This window comes from Rhizophagus irregularis, chromosome 1 (genome assembly GCF_026210795.1).
Source record: "Rhizophagus irregularis chromosome 1, complete sequence".
In the NCBI taxonomy this organism is placed as follows: domain Eukaryota; kingdom Fungi; phylum Glomeromycota; class Glomeromycetes; order Glomerales; family Glomeraceae; genus Rhizophagus; species Rhizophagus irregularis.
The window spans coordinates 7572206-7592094 of record NC_089429.1 but is presented as its reverse complement, the minus strand read 5'-3'; the positions used below and the strand labels follow the sequence as shown (position 1 = coordinate 7592094).

General features: G+C 28.1%; 4 protein-coding genes across 4 annotated transcripts; all 4 read left to right on the top strand.

Moving 5' to 3' along the window:
* Positions 1-1087: 1087 nt before the first annotated feature.
* OCT59_001512 (uncharacterized protein) lies at positions 1088-1994 on the top strand (the record flags this gene model as incomplete). Its single annotated transcript, XM_066139638.1, has 3 exons — positions 1088-1260; positions 1380-1531; positions 1594-1994. 3 exons carry the CDS (start codon positions 1088-1090, stop codon positions 1992-1994), a joined length of 726 nt encoding a protein of 241 aa, XP_065989028.1.
* Positions 1995-7241: 5247 nt separating this feature from the next.
* OCT59_001511 (uncharacterized protein) lies at positions 7242-7627 on the top strand (the record flags this gene model as incomplete). The annotated part of the gene is made up of 3 exons (XM_066139637.1): positions 7242-7319; positions 7384-7455; positions 7526-7627. 3 exons carry the CDS (start codon positions 7242-7244, stop codon positions 7625-7627), a joined length of 252 nt encoding a protein of 83 aa, XP_065989027.1.
* A 3254-nt stretch (positions 7628-10881) lies between these two features.
* On the top strand, positions 10882-11834 carry OCT59_001510 (uncharacterized protein; the record flags this gene model as incomplete). The annotated part of the gene is made up of 3 exons (XM_066139636.1): positions 10882-11070; positions 11723-11744; positions 11821-11834. The coding sequence occupies 3 exons, from the start codon at positions 10882-10884 to the stop codon at positions 11832-11834; spliced, it is 225 nt and encodes a 74-aa protein (XP_065989026.1).
* A 4966-nt stretch (positions 11835-16800) lies between these two features.
* Positions 16801-19314, top strand: OCT59_001509 (uncharacterized protein). Its single transcript, XM_066139635.1, has 4 exons — positions 16801-16934; positions 17036-17405; positions 17502-17717; positions 17801-19314. The coding sequence occupies exons 3-4, from the start codon at positions 17604-17606 to the stop codon at positions 17900-17902; spliced, it is 216 nt and encodes a 71-aa protein (XP_065989025.1). The 5' UTR covers positions 16801-16934; positions 17036-17405; positions 17502-17603; the 3' UTR covers positions 17903-19314.
* Positions 19315-19889: the final 575 nt, after the last annotated feature.

Genomic DNA, 19889 nt, shown 5'->3' with positions numbered 1-19889 from the left:
GTTAATAAATATTAAAGAAATCTTTTTTTTCCGTCTCTAATCTTTTAAATTATCATAATAAAAAATATTAATAAATGAAAAATTTTCACATTATCTAAAGAAATTTTAATTCTTTTAACGTCCTAAATAACATCGCACCAACATTCTTTTCGTTTGGAAAGATGAATTTTCGAACAAGTACCAAGCTTCGAATGCTCAATCTGCTTCTCAATACTTTCTCTTTTATTATATTATTAAAAAATAATAAAAGTATCAAATTAGACAATATCAACTTTTAATAAAAAATTCGAAAATCGGTACAAGTAAAGGCGACAATAGTTGATATATAACTAAATAGATGAAACATACCATAAACTAGTAAGAATCTTCCAAAACTTATCTCCTTTGTAAATTTCTGGCTATTGCTAGTTCAATGTTAGGCAATTAAACCTATTTTACGTACTTTAACCTATGTAGTATGTACCCAAAGTTCAATTAAAGTAGAGGGTTGGTTTATGTGGTTATTAATCATATACTAACTCAAGATTGTGTAATTACTAAAATATGGGTGGGTATTCGATATACATTTTTTGTTAGCCTTTAATGATCGGTTAATTAATTACCCTTCATTTTTATTTAGTGTTCCGAAAGGATCGGGTCAAAACCTGGGTTATTGACCCGACCCGTAACCCGTTATACCTTTACTTTGACTCAATCTTTTTATTATATTTTTAACTAAAAATTTAAAATTTTTTATATTTTTTATATTAAATACAACTGAACCGAGTCAGAACATAATTGGGTCGACTCGACCCCTTCGGAACACTAACTGGTATTTTCTAAGCGAAGCAAATTTATAAGTAGCCTTGGTTAATAAGAAAGGAAAATTTATATAAGATATTACTATACACAGTGTAATTACAATACGATAATATATCAATTATAAGTAACATTAGACAATTTATAGCTTTAGTTGTTGAACAGTTGATTTTATTTATGATAAAAATAAGTTCCTTAACATATATATACATTATACAATAGTTATATCGAGTATTTTGAACCTAAGTATTTTCACAATATTTTTCTACAAATAATAATTGAACAAATAATGAATGAAGACAATAATTTAATAAAGACTTGGTATTTTTATTTTAAATGGGCTGGATTGTGGAAAGCGCATCGAATTGGAATTCGGATGGGAAATTTTGAAATGCAGCATGAATCACTCTCTGCATTTGCACCACTCTTTCCAGTAGCCGGTAAACTTATTATGCCTCATCAGTTGCCTTTTATCTAGCATATTTAGCAAAAAATCCTGAATTAAAAGAATTATTAAAACATGCTTGTTCAATTAATATTAGTCGAGAAAAACATTTTTTTTGCATTTGACGAGGCTTTAGAAACACTGGGGTTAAATACATAAAACAAAATATATCTGGAAATCCTATTAATATCGACCAACTTAAAAATCAGATTAAAGCTGTTCAAAGTGAAAGGGATCGAATTAATCTGTTTTTATCTGAATTTTTAGATGATAATGTTGCACATCAAGGTGATCGGGCAGTAAAATCTCGTAAAGAAATTACTTGGGATGTAAAAATCAACTTGTTATAGCATTTGATAATCCAATGGATAATTCTCTTTTTAAAGATATTTCGGGATTATCTAATATGACCGCAGAATATACATCTGAAGGATGGACCAGATTATTTAATTGTTATTCAATAGGAGAAGAGCGTCTTAATGTTATATTACAACAAGACATTTTAAAACGCGAAAAACGAGTTGCAAAGGGCAGAAGAGCAAAAAATATTGGACATAATAAAATAGCAAATATGAAAAAATCTAATAATAATAATACTAAGGGTCGTGGTAGAGGTGGAGTTCAGCATGTATTGCCATCTAATATATTTACAACTCAAATTCAAATACTTCTGTTTTTAATGAATCACAACATTCTTTTAGTATGCCTTCTAATCCCAATAATTCTTTTGACCAAAATATTAATTACTTGAACAACAATTTACAAAATATACATCTAAATTCTACGCAATCTAATCCTAATGCAGAAATTCAGAATCTTCCTAATATACAAGCTATTCATTCTCTTCCAGACCCAATTCAAAATCCCCAATATTTACAGAATGAATGATTTGTGAAGTTGTAGCTAGAATTGAATTAATATTTTTTAAAGGAGTACAATGTTGAAAATCTTTTTAAAATACTGTATAATTTCATCTGTTAATTCTTTTTTTCAGATGGAATATTTTTATTGATGATTTGATGATTTGTTCTTTTGCAATCATCAAATCTCTTTCACAGTTCCAAAATTCATTGGAATTTTGGAACTGTGAAACAAATAATATTTTAATCTTGGTCCAAGACCAGTAAGTTTTTCCCCGAGATTTTTCCTTTATCGAGGATGCTCTTCTACCCATTTAATGATTTACAAACTAAGCAAATAAAAGGTTATTTTAATAATTTTTTTCTTTTTATCAAAAAAGAATTTAAAAATATAATTATAATTTACTTACATTAATTTTTAGGAAATTTAAATGAAAATGGATTTCCTCATAATAATGGAATTGTCATACGACACCATAATCTATTAACGATATCGCTTCTAAATAGGGTTTTTAAATAAAATCGATGTTGAATCAACATCGTATGATCATCAGATGACCCATACCCGTGATAAAAATAGATTACTATTTTTAGTGTCTCCTCAAAGCAAGAATGCGATTAACGCGAACTTAAATAAACCTATTAATAAACCATTTTATTAGACTTTACACGGGTGCGGGATTACTTGCTCATAATTTTGAAAACCACAATAAACTAAAATTATTTTTTTTTTAAACTTACTGCTGGCATATTTGCTTGAGATTGTGGGGAATTTTTCTACTTAACTCTGCAAACGGACGTCATATATTTTATTATTGTTTCCTCGCTCTAAAAAAATGATTATAAAGAAAAAATTAATAACTGAATTGTTTAATATAAATTACTTTAACATACATACATCTATTAAAACTTTGTTTTGGAATTTTATTAGAGAAATAATGCGTTATCTTTGCATGTTATTAGGGGAATATATTAATATTTTATTTTTAATTAAAAGAGTTTTAATTTATATTGATATTAGATAACAATCAAACAATCATAGTACCTGCATAATGTCGTTACACCATAAAATACTGTACACAGATGATAGAAATCAATTCAGCTATAGATGTTAAAAGATACTTTTTTAATTCTATCCTTGTGTATGTGAAAATTTTTTGTGGATGGGCTTACTTCATGAAACAATAAGTTCAATGTTATCATTCGTAAATATTCGAAATTTAGAATTGTTTTATTTTTTGATATAATTTTCTGAAGATCCGTTAATTGACATAAAAGGGTTATCTATAACTTGTTTATAACTACTTTAACCGAAAAATATTCTAAAATTTCATGTTACTATTTCTAATGAAGAATTTTTTTCAATGTGCACCGAATCAGTACATCAATCAGTTTAGAGGGCGATGAAACATTTCGGATTCTGAAAAAATAGTAAAGCCACTTCGGAAAAATAACTAAAAGGCAACTTGGATAATTTTCATGTTTTGAGTAGAGGCTGGATCCGTGAATTTTCAGTGGAATAAATATTCTTTTGCGGAATTGATGTTTTAGTCATAAATTTATTTCGATTTTATATATAGCAAAATAGATTCGCTATACACAAATTGGATGGATATTAAATTCTAATCAATTACTACAACATTACGAAAATAAATTTTTAAAACTTTTTCATTATAGATAATCATTGGCTTAATGACTGCTAAATCATTTAAATATGTGGGTCACTATCTATAAAATCTGGACGCCACCTCTAGTTTTGAGGCTTTAAATTCCGCGAACATATAGAATAAAAAAAAAGATTAAATAATGAATAAATAAAATAATAATAATAATAAATACGCAAAATAAGGCTACTATTATTTTTATGGCTTATACAGTGGCTAGTAGTGCGGTAGACGGGTAGAGTATCAACAAGATAAAAAATCACCGCGCATGCATTGCCACCTAATAAGCCATATTTCCGTATGATAGATTCAGTTTCTTTGACGGGTAGAGTATCGACAAGATAAAAAATCACCACACTTGCATTGCCACCTAATAAGCCATATTTCTTTAACGGGTAGAGTATCAACAAGACAAAAAATCACCACACTTGCATTGCCACCTAATAAGCCATATTTCCGTATAATAGATTTCTTTATTAGAAAATTTATGGCTTTGTAAAAGAACCAAAAAAAAATATAATTCGCGTCAATATTTTCCTTTTAAATATGACTTACTTTTGAATCTCAAAATTTTCCAAAAAAAAAACAAACAAATAAATAAATAAATGCATTGTCTAAAAATAATAAAATGTCAAAAACAAATGTTTACTCATATATTAAAACTCAATATTTAAAAAATAATTTTTTTATTTTTTTTTTATTATGTAAGTAAGTACCTTATTATAATTTTATCATTATTATCAATTTCAATTTTAAGATTCCTTTACTTAGTACTTACATTTACTTATTAATAATTTTTATTGATATTGAAGTTTAACTCCGTGCCTCAAGTATAACCTCAAGGAACCTTAGCGTAAAAAACAAAATAATCATGGTATTTATGGGTTGGAGCGGGGTATTGAAGTAGAAATTATCCCGGATTTTAAATAAATTTATATTTAGTATAGCTTATATATATATATTAACATTCGATGTCCATAATCCAATTTTCCCGTCATCCTTAAATTGGACGAGGCACTAATATGGAGGATGACGGGAAAATTGGTTTATGGAATTATATTTAGTATAGGATATATAGCATATATATTAACATTTTTTAATAGTACTTTTATGGACTCATATTATATACTAGTACATTACTGTTATTGGTAAAATTCAGTGTATTATTAAAATAACTTAATAAAAAAATTAAAATTGCATTACAATAATTTCGATTTTATCAGTGTAAAAATTTCACCAGTGAACATTCTTTTTACCTAGAAACGATCAGATCCGAAATACGTGCTCATTTGTAATATATAAAAATTAAATATAGTACTAAAATGTTCAACATACAGACATGCAGGAGCTAAGGAAACTTTCAATATTACATAACATGTATGAAGGAATGGACGGAATAGAAAAACACCAAATACTGTAATATAAACTATAAAGTAAAAACATGTATAATTAATATAATAATTTTAAAAATATCAAATAACAACTAGGGATTAATTTTTACCAATATTTATTATTTGATCGGAGACGTCGGTATTTGTGCCGTAAATATATCATCGATAATCACGATAATGAGGCTGATCCGTGAAATAACTGGTTTTACGTCCCGTATAAAACAACGGACATCTTTATCAATAAATAAATTATATACAAAAAAGGAGGGCTGGGGGAACGGACCGACGGATACTTAGTTTTTCTATCAATTGATCAAAATAAATGCATTCTTTTAAAGATCTTAGTAAAGATGAACAACATTTAGGGTTCTTTGGTATTTCTGAAAATTTTACAATATTTTTAATTTAACTCGTTTTTTTTTTGAAATTCTGTATTTTCAAACGTTATACCGTGCATAATCAATAAATCTAATAAAATTTCCTCTATAACAAATTAAGTTTCTAACCTAAAATAATAGCCTTCTTTCTTCTGATGTAAATGATGTAAAGTAAATATTATGTAAATTTCGTCAAAATGAATCTTGTTGAATCCCAAATTTGTAAAACTTTATTTAATAATTTTTTAATGAAAAAAGTCAAGCATTTGTTTCCAAGGACATCAAACAGTGAAACGGGATAGGGTCAGTGTAACGCATGTGATAAATAAAATAGATCACGGAGGCTAGAAAATTCTTCAATCCCGTGAAATAAAAAATAAAAAATTAGCTTCGATTGCACGTGACAGATATATTATTTCGAAAATTTTATCTTCATCGGTTTAATTCATCTGATACAACTTTCAATTAAGGAGGATTTTCTGTTAACAACACGCATTTTTTTAAAGTTGGTACTTTTAAAACAAATATACATTAGAAATAAAACAACAATAAATTATTAGTATTGTCAAAATAATCTAATATATTTCCATTGGTACTAGCTAAAAGTTCTTTATATCGTTATGTTCTAATAAATATAATTCAATTGATCAACTGCATTGAAAAACTGATCCTTTTATGTCAAATTATTATCAATTAATGGATCATTCCGGAAAATTATATCAAAAAATGAAGAATATATGTATACAATCTCCATCCACAAAAAATTTTCACATACACAAGGATAGAATTAAAAAAAGGTCTTTTGAACATCTATAACTGATTTGATTTCTATCATGTGCAATCATCTATGTATAGTTATTTTATGGTGTAACAACATGATTGTTTCATTTGTTTGATTGTTATCTGATATCAATATAAATAGAATAACATGCCAAGACAAGGTATATTTTCCTAATAACATGCAATGACAATGCATTATTTCCCTAATAACATTCCAAGACAAAGTTTTAATAAAGATGTATGTATGTTAAAGTAATTTATATTAAACAATTCAGTTATTAATTTCTCTTTATAATCATTTTTTAGAGCGAGGAAACAATAACAAAATGTATGAAAAATTGGGTAAAGAGCGAGAAAAAAAATAGGAGTCCGTTTATAAAAGAATTCCCCACAATCCCAAGCAAATATGCCAGCAGTAAGTTTAAAAAAAAAATAATTTTAATTTATTGTAGTTTTCAAAATTATGAAATTATGAGCAGTAATCCCGCACCCGTGTAAAATCTATGGGATCTGATCATGCGAAGTCGATCAAATTTTTAAGCCCGTTCCTTATAAATAAAATTTTTTTTTACCCAATTTTTTTTAAATATTTAGGTTAATATTAACCGGAAATATTTTATATCTATGGTATCTGAAAGCGTCGTCCAAGAAGACCGAAAGAGCTACCTAAATCATTTCGTTGAAGAAATTTTTCAACGGAAAGTACGAGTGATTACACTCGTTAATAGATTATGGTGTCGTTATGACAATTCCATTGTCATGGGAAAATCCATTTTCATTAAAATATCCTAAAAATTATTATTATATTGAGATGATGAAAAAATGCAATTAAAGAAATATGGAAGAGAGAATGAAGGAAAGGGAGCGAGAGAAAAGGGCAAAGTTATTGCATATATCTAAAAATTTGACACTGACTTCAAAAAAATATGAAAGAAATTAGGTTTAAAACATTTAGCAATAGGGTGGCCACAGGAAAAAAGGTTGGATTGAAAACTAGTAGAAAGGTATCTAAATTTATTTTATTTTATTTTATTTATTTATAAAATAATGATCAATTATAACTAAAAGATTTTTATTTATGTGTTATTCTCAATTTCAATAATTTCAATAACTACAAAATTTAGTTGGTGGACCTTTAACGTAAGTAAATTATAATTATATCTAAATTGATAAAAAAAAAAATCATTAAAATAACCTTTTATTTGCTTAGTTTGTAAATTGCCTTTCAAGGCAGAAGAGCATCCCCGTGATAAAGGTGGAAAACTTACAGTCGGACATGGAAAAATTTTTTCAGATGAAATGTTTTAATTAATTTGTTCATTTGTAATCATATCTATTTCACTTGTATTCATATTATTGGAATTTTGGATCTGTGAAACAAATACTATTTTTAATCTTGGTAGACTACGTTCCAGAAACGACATGATTAAAAATATTTATGACAACACCACTTATCGATCCTGGTTCATTTTTAAATTTAATAAATCTACAACATTTGGAGATTGTTAATCATGATGGGAATGAATCTTATAGCCGTTATAAGAATGTAGATATCTCATATAATATAGAAAGGTTTTTCATCACACGTGGACGTAAAGGACACATCAAGGAAACAGATTTTGAAAGAACAAAGATTTATACGTGAAAAATAATTAGTATTCCAGGAAGAGACGGCTAACATGGCTTCGACTCCTTTCCTCTTGAAGACATTTTTGTCACAACAATAGCCATGTCCTATTGTCAATTTGCGACTTTCTGAGAATATATATCAACTATTGTCGCCTTTACTTGTACCAATTTTCGAATTTTTATTAAAAGTTGATATTATCTAATTTGATACTTTTATTATTTTTAATAATATAATAAAAGAGAAAGTATTGAGAAGCAGATTGAGCATTCGAAGCTTGGTACTTGTTCGAAAATTCATCTTACCCAACGAAAAGAATGTTGGTGCGATGTTATTTAGGACGTTAAAAGAATTAAAATTTCTTTAGATAATGTGAAAATTTTTCATTTATTAATATTTTTTATTATGATAATTTAAAAGATTAGAGACGGAAAAAAAAAGATTTCTTTAATATTTATTAAGTCGGGTGCATTAGTTTTTTTTACAATAGATATTAAATTTTCTCTCATAAGGAAATAGAGACGAAGGAAGGGTTTCTCTTTAAAATTTATTAAATTAAATCGAATATTTTTTTATGTTATTTTAGATTAGTAGGGACGGAAAGGAAGGTTTTTTTTTAATCTTTATGTCGGTGGAATTGGTTTTTTATTATATAATATATATAATATATATTAAATTAAATTTTCTTCTCATAATTTTAATGAGAGGAAATAGAGATAGAGGAGGGTTTTCTTTTAATATAAATTTATGTCAGTGGAATTGGTTTTTTTTTTACAATAAATATTAAATTTTCCTCTCATAATTTTAATGAGAGACGGAGAAGGGATTTCTTTTAATCTAAATTTATGTCGGTGGAATTGATTTTTTTTTTATAATAGATATTAAATTTTCCTCAGGAAGGGTTTTTTTTTTAAGATTTATCAAACGAAATCGAATATTTTTATGAGAATTTAAAAATTAGAGACGGGAAATAGGAGTGATGATAGATGGAATGAGAGGGTGCAGAATACTTGCATTAACTTTTGCAACTAAACTTATACAGATGATATTATGAAGGCTGTTCTTAACGTGTCTCAAAATCGATGCAATTGCGGAGCTTGAAACTGAGGATGAAAATAACGATGAACAAGAAAGACTAGCGTAAAACGTTTGAAATAAGTAAGAATAATAATAATATTTATTTTTTAATAAATTAAATTTAATAATTAATTTTTAGCTTTACAAAAAATGGAAATCCTTGTTATAGGATTGTATGTACTACGAACCGAAGTCAATAAGAAGTGGTTGATTGTCAAAATTAAGTATGTTTTGGAGGATGTTTATTATGTAAAGAATATCTTACAATATATTTAGGGAGTTTAGTTACAATGATGGCATCAAATTGAATCTATAGAAAAATGATGTTCCGTTCCGTGTCCACTAGATACAAAAGAATGATCCTCTCGTAAGGTAATATATTTATATATGAACATGTATTCTTAAGTATTTTAAAAATAATCTTATATTTGTTTATTTAATAGAGTATCCTTGTACGCGAATACATGTTGAGTTATATTTACGAAAAAACCCTTTTTATTTTAATATTTAAAATAAAAAAAATGACTAGATGGGAATTGATGGAACAAATTAATTAGATTTATCATAATTTATATTAAAGACAACTTTTATGACGAGATGTTGGTCGCATTGGAACAAAGATCGGAAACGATCTTTCACTTAATATTATATTTTCAATTATTTAATTATGAAGAATGTCAAGACCATCATAATTTATAAATCAAATTATTATACGGCTAGATCAAATCGTCAAAAATATGAAAAGATCGTGATCCGCTATTTTTTGATAATAATTTTAGACTTCAATTATTAATGCATCGCGTGAAACTTTTTAAGATACATATGTTAAAATATAACTAAAATTTCATAAAATTTTATTTATACGATAAATGGGAAAATTGGATTAAATAAAATATATTATACATGATAGAATCGCTATAATTTTTATAATTTTCGGTTAAACGATATTAAGTATGATAGGTTGTATAATATAGTGAAAATCTATAGAAACTTTTAATTCTATATATACTGCTATACTTTACATATGAGCTTATGAAAGTTGCCATTAGATAACTTGATCATAGACTTTGATGTTCAATAAAAAAAAGTTTTTAAAATTAAAAAAAAAAATTTCCTAATCACATTTATTATATTTATTTATGCATTTTTAAGTAAAAAAAAATATCAAAATTCAAAAATAATCTATATAATAAAATAACAATTTCAGCTTAAAAAATGAAACGTTAAAATGTTTAAGTAAAATCCAAATCAAATCTTTCAAAGTGTTCAGGTAGAAGGTTTACGGTTAAAAAAAATGAAGAAACGTTAGTAAAGGTTCTACTAAAGTCCCCTAACTCCAATTCCCAACGCCTTTCATTCAAGAATCTAAGACCGAAAATCTTTGAAGTAGGTACCTACAAAAGAAAAAGGACAAAAGAAATGCTAATAAAGTTTATTAACATTCCCTAAATCACTTAAAGAAGAAGTGTAACAAAGTATATCAATTTGAGGATAATATCCTTCTTTAATAATTGTATAAGTATATTGAGTACCATTTTGATCAAATAAAATAATGTTAGATGCAGGGTAAGTAGACATTTTAAACTAGCTAAGTAGAAGAAGTGCGCGTAAATTTATTTACGTCACGAAATAGATCAAATTTTAGTGTATTACAAGATATTTCATATTAACCAATCAAAGTGGTGCCAATTTAATGGGGTTACCCCTAAAAAAATTAGGGTGATACGCGCATCTGGAAAAATATAAATTATTTGAATCTTTCATTTTCATTTTCATTTTTTTTGCCAATAACTCTCTTTCCTTTATCATAAGCCCATTTTTTCTTCTTCACTTTATACATTATTTTCGCCGTTTTTTTCGCTATGACCAAAGTTACTGCAAAAAACATAATTCCACGAGGCGTAAATGGACGAAGAAACAATAGAAAACAAATATTATTGAGAAGCGGAATATGCTATTCTCGTACTAAAGAGAATAAAAATGTAGTCGTTACGAACGTTATTGTTTCTACGGGACAACCAGCTGTAATTCCAGACCGCGTAAGCCAGGGCGTAAGTGGACACAGCTGCGGCTTCCGCGTGCGCTTTGCTAGCGATGGTGTATTTTGCCTGCCCTTCGTTAGCAATCAATTAAAAAAGAAAATAATACGTATAAAGTCGATTCTAAAGACGTCCAGTAAGTACAAACAAGAAAGTTACGTACGTCCAGTTCCTGGTGTACCTGAACCAGAGCCAAAACAGACGATAGCGCTGCGAAAATATTTGGAATCGCTTTGTTTAAACGAACAAGTATTAAGTCGTGAGCTATTGCTTCGTCTCGGGACGTATATGTTAGATTGTTTTGTTTCTCAAGGATGGTGTCGCCCTTTTATTAATCCTGTACCCGAATCGGCTCGGAATTATCACCTTCGCATCGCACGTCCGATGGATTTAATAACAGTTGAACATAAACTTTGGGCAGGAGAATACGATTGTGCAGTTTCAAAATTCTATGCTGATTTAGCACAGATTATTTATAATGCATTCAAATTCCATGAAAAAGATTCCGTAATATTCAAAGAAGCAGATTCGATGCTTACGTGTTTTGTCAATTTAACAACGAAATTTTCGAAACCACCACATGATATAAATAAATTGAACTTCGCACTTGCTCAGATTGGTGCTAAACTCCCTCATGAAGAATTTGGTGATGTTTGTAAAGTAGTACCAAATATTAATATTAAGAGGTATTCATGTTTTTTTTGTTTTCCTTTTTTAACGGTTTCTTTTGTTAATGTTTTTTTTTTTTCGTGCGTAAATTAGTAAAATATACATAGTACCTTTGTATTCGTTCCTCCAAGTTACAAGGAGTGGTAGTAACGTTGCAAAACTTCCCTATGCTGCCGCTGAACGTTTAGATCCGATGTCAAGTTCTCTTTTTGACACATTCGAACGTGAAAGTCTCCCTCCGGTTAAATTTCAACCAACAGAAACGCATTGCAACTTTGCGCGTCTATACATCACCAAGGGTTCAAAGAATATTAAAAAATGTAGAGATGAACGCAATGCAATTCTCGTAATTGTGAAGGATGTTTCTTATGAAGCCAGTGAGAATCGATTGCGATGTAATGTGATCACTTCAAAACCATTTGGCGAGCTACGTGATCTCGACACGTTCGAATTATCAGATGCACGATATTGGACCCGAGTTGCCTTACTTGATAAAAAGGCACTCGATCTTAAAGTTGGGCCAAAATTCTTTAAAGAATACTTACGAGAACCTTTCAAGGTTTCGGAATATGAACAACGGCGTGACAATAAAAATTTTTTGAAATCTTTGAATCTACTACCTAAGTCACGTTGATTGAAATTATCGCGTGATCTTTTTTTTTTTATTTATTTTCATATAAATTAAATTAAATTAAATTTTTATTTATTTTTTTTATTTATTTATTTTCAATAAATTTTATTTTTATTTTTATTTATTTCAATAAATTTTATAAAGCGAAATGGACTATAGTGATAAGAAATGATTAAGTTAAACGTTTCTTTATATTTTTTTTTTATAAAAACTACAAGTATTTTTAAGATAAATGTTCCCTTTCTATTTTTTTTTCTTGAAAAAAGCTGCAAAAATTTTTCTAAGATAATGTTATCTGACCAATAAAAACCCGTTACCGAACATAGTTTTTTGGTGATTGAACTTAACACGTGATCTTTTTTTTATTTATCATGTGTTACACCTCTCACGTTTCACTGTTTATTAAGGTAATCCTATTTGTTTTTCTGGGTGCCGTTGCGTAAAATTTGATCGTGAGTTCCGATCATTTTTAAGAAAAGAGAATGTTCCACGGTGGAATTTTTACATTATGTTAAATCGAAAAATTGTTTTTTATTAGAGTTATTGGGAAAAACTTTTTTTTTATTTAATAAATTTATTGTGTTTAGTTCGATATTTTGAAAAGAAATTTTGCCTTATATTACTAACATATTATCAAAAATGTCAATATATGTTATACTAAATATAATATTATTTGAAATGCGGGATCATTCCTACCCCAATATCTCGTCCTATATAATAGGAGTATCAAAAATGTCCATATATGCTATACTAAATATAATTTATTTGAAATGCGGGATAATTTCTTCATATTAATACCCCAATACCCCGCTCCAACTCATAAGTACCATGATTATTTTGTCTTTTACGCTAGGATTCCTTGAGTTTGGTTGAGGTAGGCATGGAGTTAAACTGCAATATCAATAAAAATTATTAAGTAATCTTAAAGATGAAATTGATAATATTATAATAAGATACTTACATAATAAAAAAAGTAAAAAATTTTTTATGATAAATGCCAATCGAACCCAAAGGTTTCTATTACTTGCTTGTAATGGTATAAGTTACGGTTAAACAAGTAGATGCAGAACCCTTAAAGAACGCAGAAAGGTCCTGAACGGATTTGATAGGGTAATTATAGAATAAATTTATTTTTTAATAAAATTTTAATATGATATACCGGTAAACATTTATTTTGGACATATTATTTTTTTTTAAATATTAAACATTTATTTTGGACATATTTTTAAATGTATTTTTTTTTTTTTTTTTTTTTTTGGAAAAATTTATTTAAAAGAAAAATATTGACGCGAATTTTTTTTTTATCTTATGTAATAAAAATTATTAATAAATAGCCATAAATTTTCTAATAAAAGAAATTTATCATACGGAATTATGGCTTATTAGGTAGCAATGCAGTATGTGCAGTATGATTGATCAATTGATCGACCCGATGCGATTTCGTGATTTTTTATCTTGTTGATACCCTACCCGTCTACCGCACTACTGTATAAGCCATAAAAACAACAGCCTTATTTTGCGTATTTTAGTTTATTTTATTTATTCATTATTTAATCCCTATAAAGAATTTATTCCGTGTTTTTTTTTATTCATATGTTCACGGAATTTGATCATCTATAATGACAAAGTTTTAAAAATTTATTTTCGTAATGTTGTAGTAATTGAATATATATATAGCGAATCTATTGCTATATATAAAATCGAAATAAATTTTATGACCACTGAAAATTCAAACGAATAACGGATCCAGCCTCTACTAAAACCATGAAAATTATCCAATTTATTTTCCGTAAATCAATGAATTAGCTTTATGAGTAGGCGAAACGAATCCGAAATGTTTCATCACTCGCTGAACGAAAAACTCTAATTTGGAAATTGCAAACTTGAATGTTTCTTGAGAGTAATTTCACATTTTCACGTGATGATTTGCATCGTTGAACCGATCTAAATTCAAAAGATTCTGAGTCTCCTGGGTTTGGAACTATTTTAACCATAATAAAAATCGAAGCTGACTTCAAACCGATTTTCAAGAATTGACTCAAGTCGAGTCATCAGTCAATACCTATTAAGAATTTTGAATTAAGTTTTTTATGTATAAACTTCATTATACAGTAGGATATTTTTAAGTCATGTAAAACGTTTATTGATAAAAAATTATTCATTATTTAATATTACGAAATATGTGTTTATTATATGAAATTAGATCACTATTACAACTAACAAAAAAATACGCCCTCGATGATCATATTGTTATGCTGCGCAATTCATTATTTAGACGCGTAAAGGAATTGTTTCAAGTGATTTTTTGTCAAGATCATTATGCTTATGCGTTCGGCTAAGTATCTGTAAATTTTGAATTTGTTATTTTGAAAAAGAAACTTGCTTAAAATTCTTTCAATTACATTATAATAAATGGAATCCTGACTTTTCGCCGTACTCCCTAATTCCAACCTTCCATTGAAACTGATCTCAAGTTAAGCGTCCGGTAGGTACTACCTACAAAATAAAAGGAACATTAGTAAAATTATACTAATGTTCCTTAAATCTTGTTCTCCACGCTCAACTCTTACCTAATTGGGATTTTGGTTTCAAAGTGGCGTTCTTATTCCGATCATATTTGTCCCTAGTCTTTGGAAAAAAGTCGTTTTTTTAATAAAAAAAAATAAAAATAAAAATAAAAATAAAAAAAATTATTATTTTTTCACCTTTTCTTTTCCACCGGCTTAAAAAAGTGATCGATAAAATTTATCAATCTCAAATGGGAATATATCCACTGTTAAAAAGTTCAAAATATAGCGGTTAAACGATATTGGGTATGATATTTGATGTTGTATAGTTGACAAAAATCTATACAGTCATAGTTTTTTATTTATATAGTTAGCATTTTATCTATACAGTATAGTTTTTTTACACCATACTACAGTATACAGTATACAACATCGGAGGTATACTGTATACCATACTCAATTAACTATATTATCAATTACACAGGACGGAATCGGTAAGATCTTTAAGATTTGCGAGGAGGTACAAGATATTAATCCTAAATATGATTTCACAATTATTAAAAGAATTTAATACCAACACGTACCTATGAATGCAATTACTCATGAATAATAATCAAACGAGTACTTAAACATCCAACTTATTCATCACGTTCAACTTCGACCTATCTAACCCAAGTACGAACTACTCATCCAATAAGTATTATTCTGCATTGACATAAACTGCCAGTCCGATACCACTCTTATCATAACAGATCATAGCAACCATCAAGGCAAGCTTCTTTCTTGTAACTCATTTGCATACTCTTTACTTGAAGTCTTATCCGTTGGAAAAAAACAGTAATCAACTTATTTTTGTTGCTACTTTGATAATGGACTCCAATTATTTTGTTGCTTTAGTATCACTAGCATTAAGCTCACCCATTTGTGCCCTTGAGTATTAGTAATAAGATGAACAGAAGATATTATTTTAATTCTGGAGTAATTGATCGCGGATTTTAATAACTTTTTGCTCACGTTTCATTTTCTTGAAAGACGAAAGTGACTGATTTAAAATCGTTGTCGTCATTAATCTCCGGTTTGAACTTTTTTAGTTATTGCTTGGTAAACACTCGGAATTTCTTCGAGATGATGTTTAATCATCAATTCCCATCGGATAGAATCATCATCCTTATTTACATCAAATTTTGTAACAGAGCGCTTGCGATCTTTCTTGGTTGTTAATTAATATTGGTTTGTCTTCAACTTTAATTAAACCGTGTTTATTGAACATGTAGTAGTTAATAGAATTTGAAGCAGAGTTTTCTTAGTTTTGGAGACCTTGTGATCGATCACCATTCAGGCATTCACCAAGTTCTTTTTTAAATTGGAATTATTATTAGAATTATGAATTTCTATTGTGTTGATTCATAATTATGAAAAGTTTCAGGAAACGTTTGTTTATTTATAACTTAAATCATTTCCTTGAATCATCAGATTTTAGATTAAGTTGCTTTTTGCGATCTGAAAACGTTCTTTCCATACATGAGAAACATCATAATAGTGTTTTCGCATCTGCTAAAGCAACTGACTAGCTTGAACAAAAAGCATTAACTAGAATTTACGGCACGAAAAATAATTACATATAAAAATCCCCCTTTTACTAATTAGATAAAATACGAATATATCCTATTTTAAAGGTGGAAAACAAAAAAGCGCGGAGAAACAACACGTATAAGTTCTAAACCTCCTACTTACTTTAAAGGTGGAAAACAAAAAGATACGGAGCGGAGAAAAACCATTAGTTATCAGATTAGCACGTGTACTCTATCAATTTGATTTGTTTGATTTGCCGAGTGTGTGTCACCGACTAAATGGTTATCATAGAATTTGATCTGACATCATCCATCAATTATCAATACATAAAATCCTAGGAAGACAGTAAAGACAGTAAGAAGTGCCTGTGAGGCTGTGGCCGGGCTTCGTCTAGTTTTCCTTAACTATCAACCGCCAAGATTTAAATATGGAATGTTATGTTGTTGCGCATATAAACATTTTGCGACATTTAAACATAATGAAGTAATGCAGCTCAGGTATTGAAAAGACTTTTTATTTATTTTGAATAATTTAATTAATAATTAAATACATTTAAGAATTAAATATTATTTAATGTTTATTTGAATAATTTAAATAGATTAAATTGAGCTAAAACTATTACCACAATGCGAAAGAAATCAATATGAAAAAATTCACGCGAATTTTTTTTTTTAAAATCAATGACTAAAATAAAATGTAGTAAATAAGTAATAATAAGAGGACCTTGATTGCTACTATGGTAATGTATCGGTAATGGACTGATAGCAGCAGCTTCTAACTTTTAACAATCATGTATGCACGTTTGGTCTATTTCTTCGGATGCTACTGTACATATACCAAATTGAAAAATGGACGAGAACAAGATGCTGATTGGCGTTAAAACGTGAAGTAGGAATATTATCTATTAAAAATGGTATTGGGACAAAATAGTGGATTTACAAATAATTTATTAAGAGTTTAATTTGAAGGTAATCAATCATTAAAGCAATCTCTGTTTAATTTGGCCTAATCATATAGTAATTTAACCTATAATAATATTTAATCTAATGATAAAATCTCTTAAGATTAATTTATAAATTTCATGCTTCAATTATTCAATTATAGGTTTGCATGATTTAATACCATCAGAAGAAGATCGTGTTGATAATTCACCTAACTTGATAGTAATGTGTGAAAGTTGTTCTTTAAATATAAGGAAATGGACCGCCAAAAATAGGGGCAAAAGAATTATCAATTATAGAAAAGAAGAAGTTATGAGAGTATCTAATGAAATGGCCCTGGTAGGTTTAAAATATGTATTATTGCGATATAGAATCTATAAATCATATTTTGATTATAATTTTATCTTCAATAACGCGAACAGATGGATGCAAGAGTTCTTCCCACTCCAACAATTCATTATCGCCCGTCATCAAGAGAGAATCGTGTCCGACCTATAGATGGAACTTGGAACTTACGTGATTAGTCGCACATACGAGCACACGAAAATCAAAATGAATTATGTCAAAAAATGTAACAAAGATGAAGAATTTAATATGAAAATTGATGCGATTGATTACGGTATAAGTGAGGATGCTGAGAAAATTGACGATATAAAAAATTTAATCATGATAGTGATGAGGAATAGTGATAGTACGTAATGCAAAATATGTACGAAATTATAAGAATAATTATCCTATTCTTCAGAATGCATTTCAATGTTCTAGATAATAGAAGGATGATGATCGAAAGGACCCGATGAATGCAATAAATATCGATAGGGTAATTTTACATGGAATTATAATTAATTTTATTAACAACAGAAAACATAGCCAAAGTGATACAGAATTTCAGTCTTAGTATAAGAAAGAGGTTAGATAGTAGCTAGTAGTATGATGTAATTGAACTAAATTTCTTAATAATTGGGTAACATATTTATACATTGCGGTTATTAAGTATGCAAGACGGTTCAGCAGCTCATAATAAATGGGAAAAAACGTTAGAAAGTTTGAATGCATCAATTAAAGAATAAAAGTTTAGTAAAGTTAAAGAAATCAGCTTAGCGATAAATCATAATCTTAAAAGATGCTCCTTGCGATGGAAAAATAAATAGTCTATGGAAATTATAGAAATTGGATCAAAAGAAAATCAAATATTAGATATAAAACAGATATGCATTGTGTAGCAAGTTAGAAGATATACATTATTTGCTAGAAGTTGGCCCAAAACTTTGGTTCATTAGTAATTGTAATAAAAGTTCATAAAATGTAACAAGTCAACTGAAGAAGATACGCGCGAAAGAGCTTATGAAGTTAAAAATCTATTAAAAGATTTACCTACATATAGTATTTTAATGGAACGCCACACTAGTAGTATCTACACTAAGGTACACGAAATTACCAGAGTTTTATCTAATACTAGGGAATTTGGAAAGATGGCAAAATCTAAAGAAGTGGGGAAGTAGTAGAGGACATTTGGAAATCCATCTGGGATAAAGTAGTCGAGATTGAAAAAGAGAAAAATGGTTTCTAATGTTGATGGACATAAGAATTATGGGATTGATAGTGACGGATTAGAAAATTTGTGAAAAACAACAATGGATGATAAAATAAAAAACATTACACATGCCATTTTAGAAAATAAAATAGTAGAAACAGCATTTTGATAAACAGATTTCATTATAACATTTGGAGCAATACGTATAAAGAACTTTTAGCTAACATCAATGGAAATAGTATATAGTTTATTTTGACAATACTAGTAATAACGTATTGTGTTAGCAGGTAGTTTTAAAACAATTGTTTTTTCTATGTATTTCTAATGTTTGTTTTAAAAGTACTACTAACTTTAAACAATTAATAAAAAAATGCGTGTTATTAACATTTAAAATCCTCCTTAATTGAAGTTGTATCATATCATCATGTCCTAAATAAATACATTGATGAATTAAATCTATGAAGATAAAATTTTTGTCGCTAGAAACACGGGTGGAAGATGTATTCGAGTGAACTTAATTCCTCGATCACGTGATCTATTTTTTTTTATTTATCATGTGTTACACCCTCACGTTTCACTGTTTACTTTTTATATGAAGGAAATCCTATTTGTTTTTCTGGGTGCCGTTGGGTATTTGATCGTGATTTCCGATCGTTTCTAAGGAAAGAGAATGTTCCACGGTGGAATTTTTACATTATGATAAATCGAAATTATTATAACACAATTTTTTTATTCGAGTTATTTGGGAAAAACTTTTTTTTATTAGTAAATTTATTGATTAATTTGTGTTGTAGTTCGATATTTTGAAAAGAAATCTTGCCTTATATTACTAACATATCCTAGGGAATTATCAAAAATGTTCAATATATGCTATACTAAATATAATTATCCCGTCCATAACCCAATTTTCCCGTCATCTTTAAAATGGACATCACCTTTCATGATATTAACGTTCCACCGAAGTAGCAGAAGAACTT

What these genes read in the sequence shown, in the direction of transcription:
- OCT59_001509 (XM_066139635.1), top strand. Translation starts at nt 17,604, where the DNA reads ATGTGTGAAAGTTGTTCTTTAAATATAAGGAAATGGACCGCCAAAAAT. An exon ending in TATCTAATGAAATGGCCCTG is followed by an intron (nt 17,718 to 17,800) that starts GTAGGTTTAAAA and finishes TAACGCGAACAG; the next exon opens with ATGGATGCAAGAGTTCTTCC.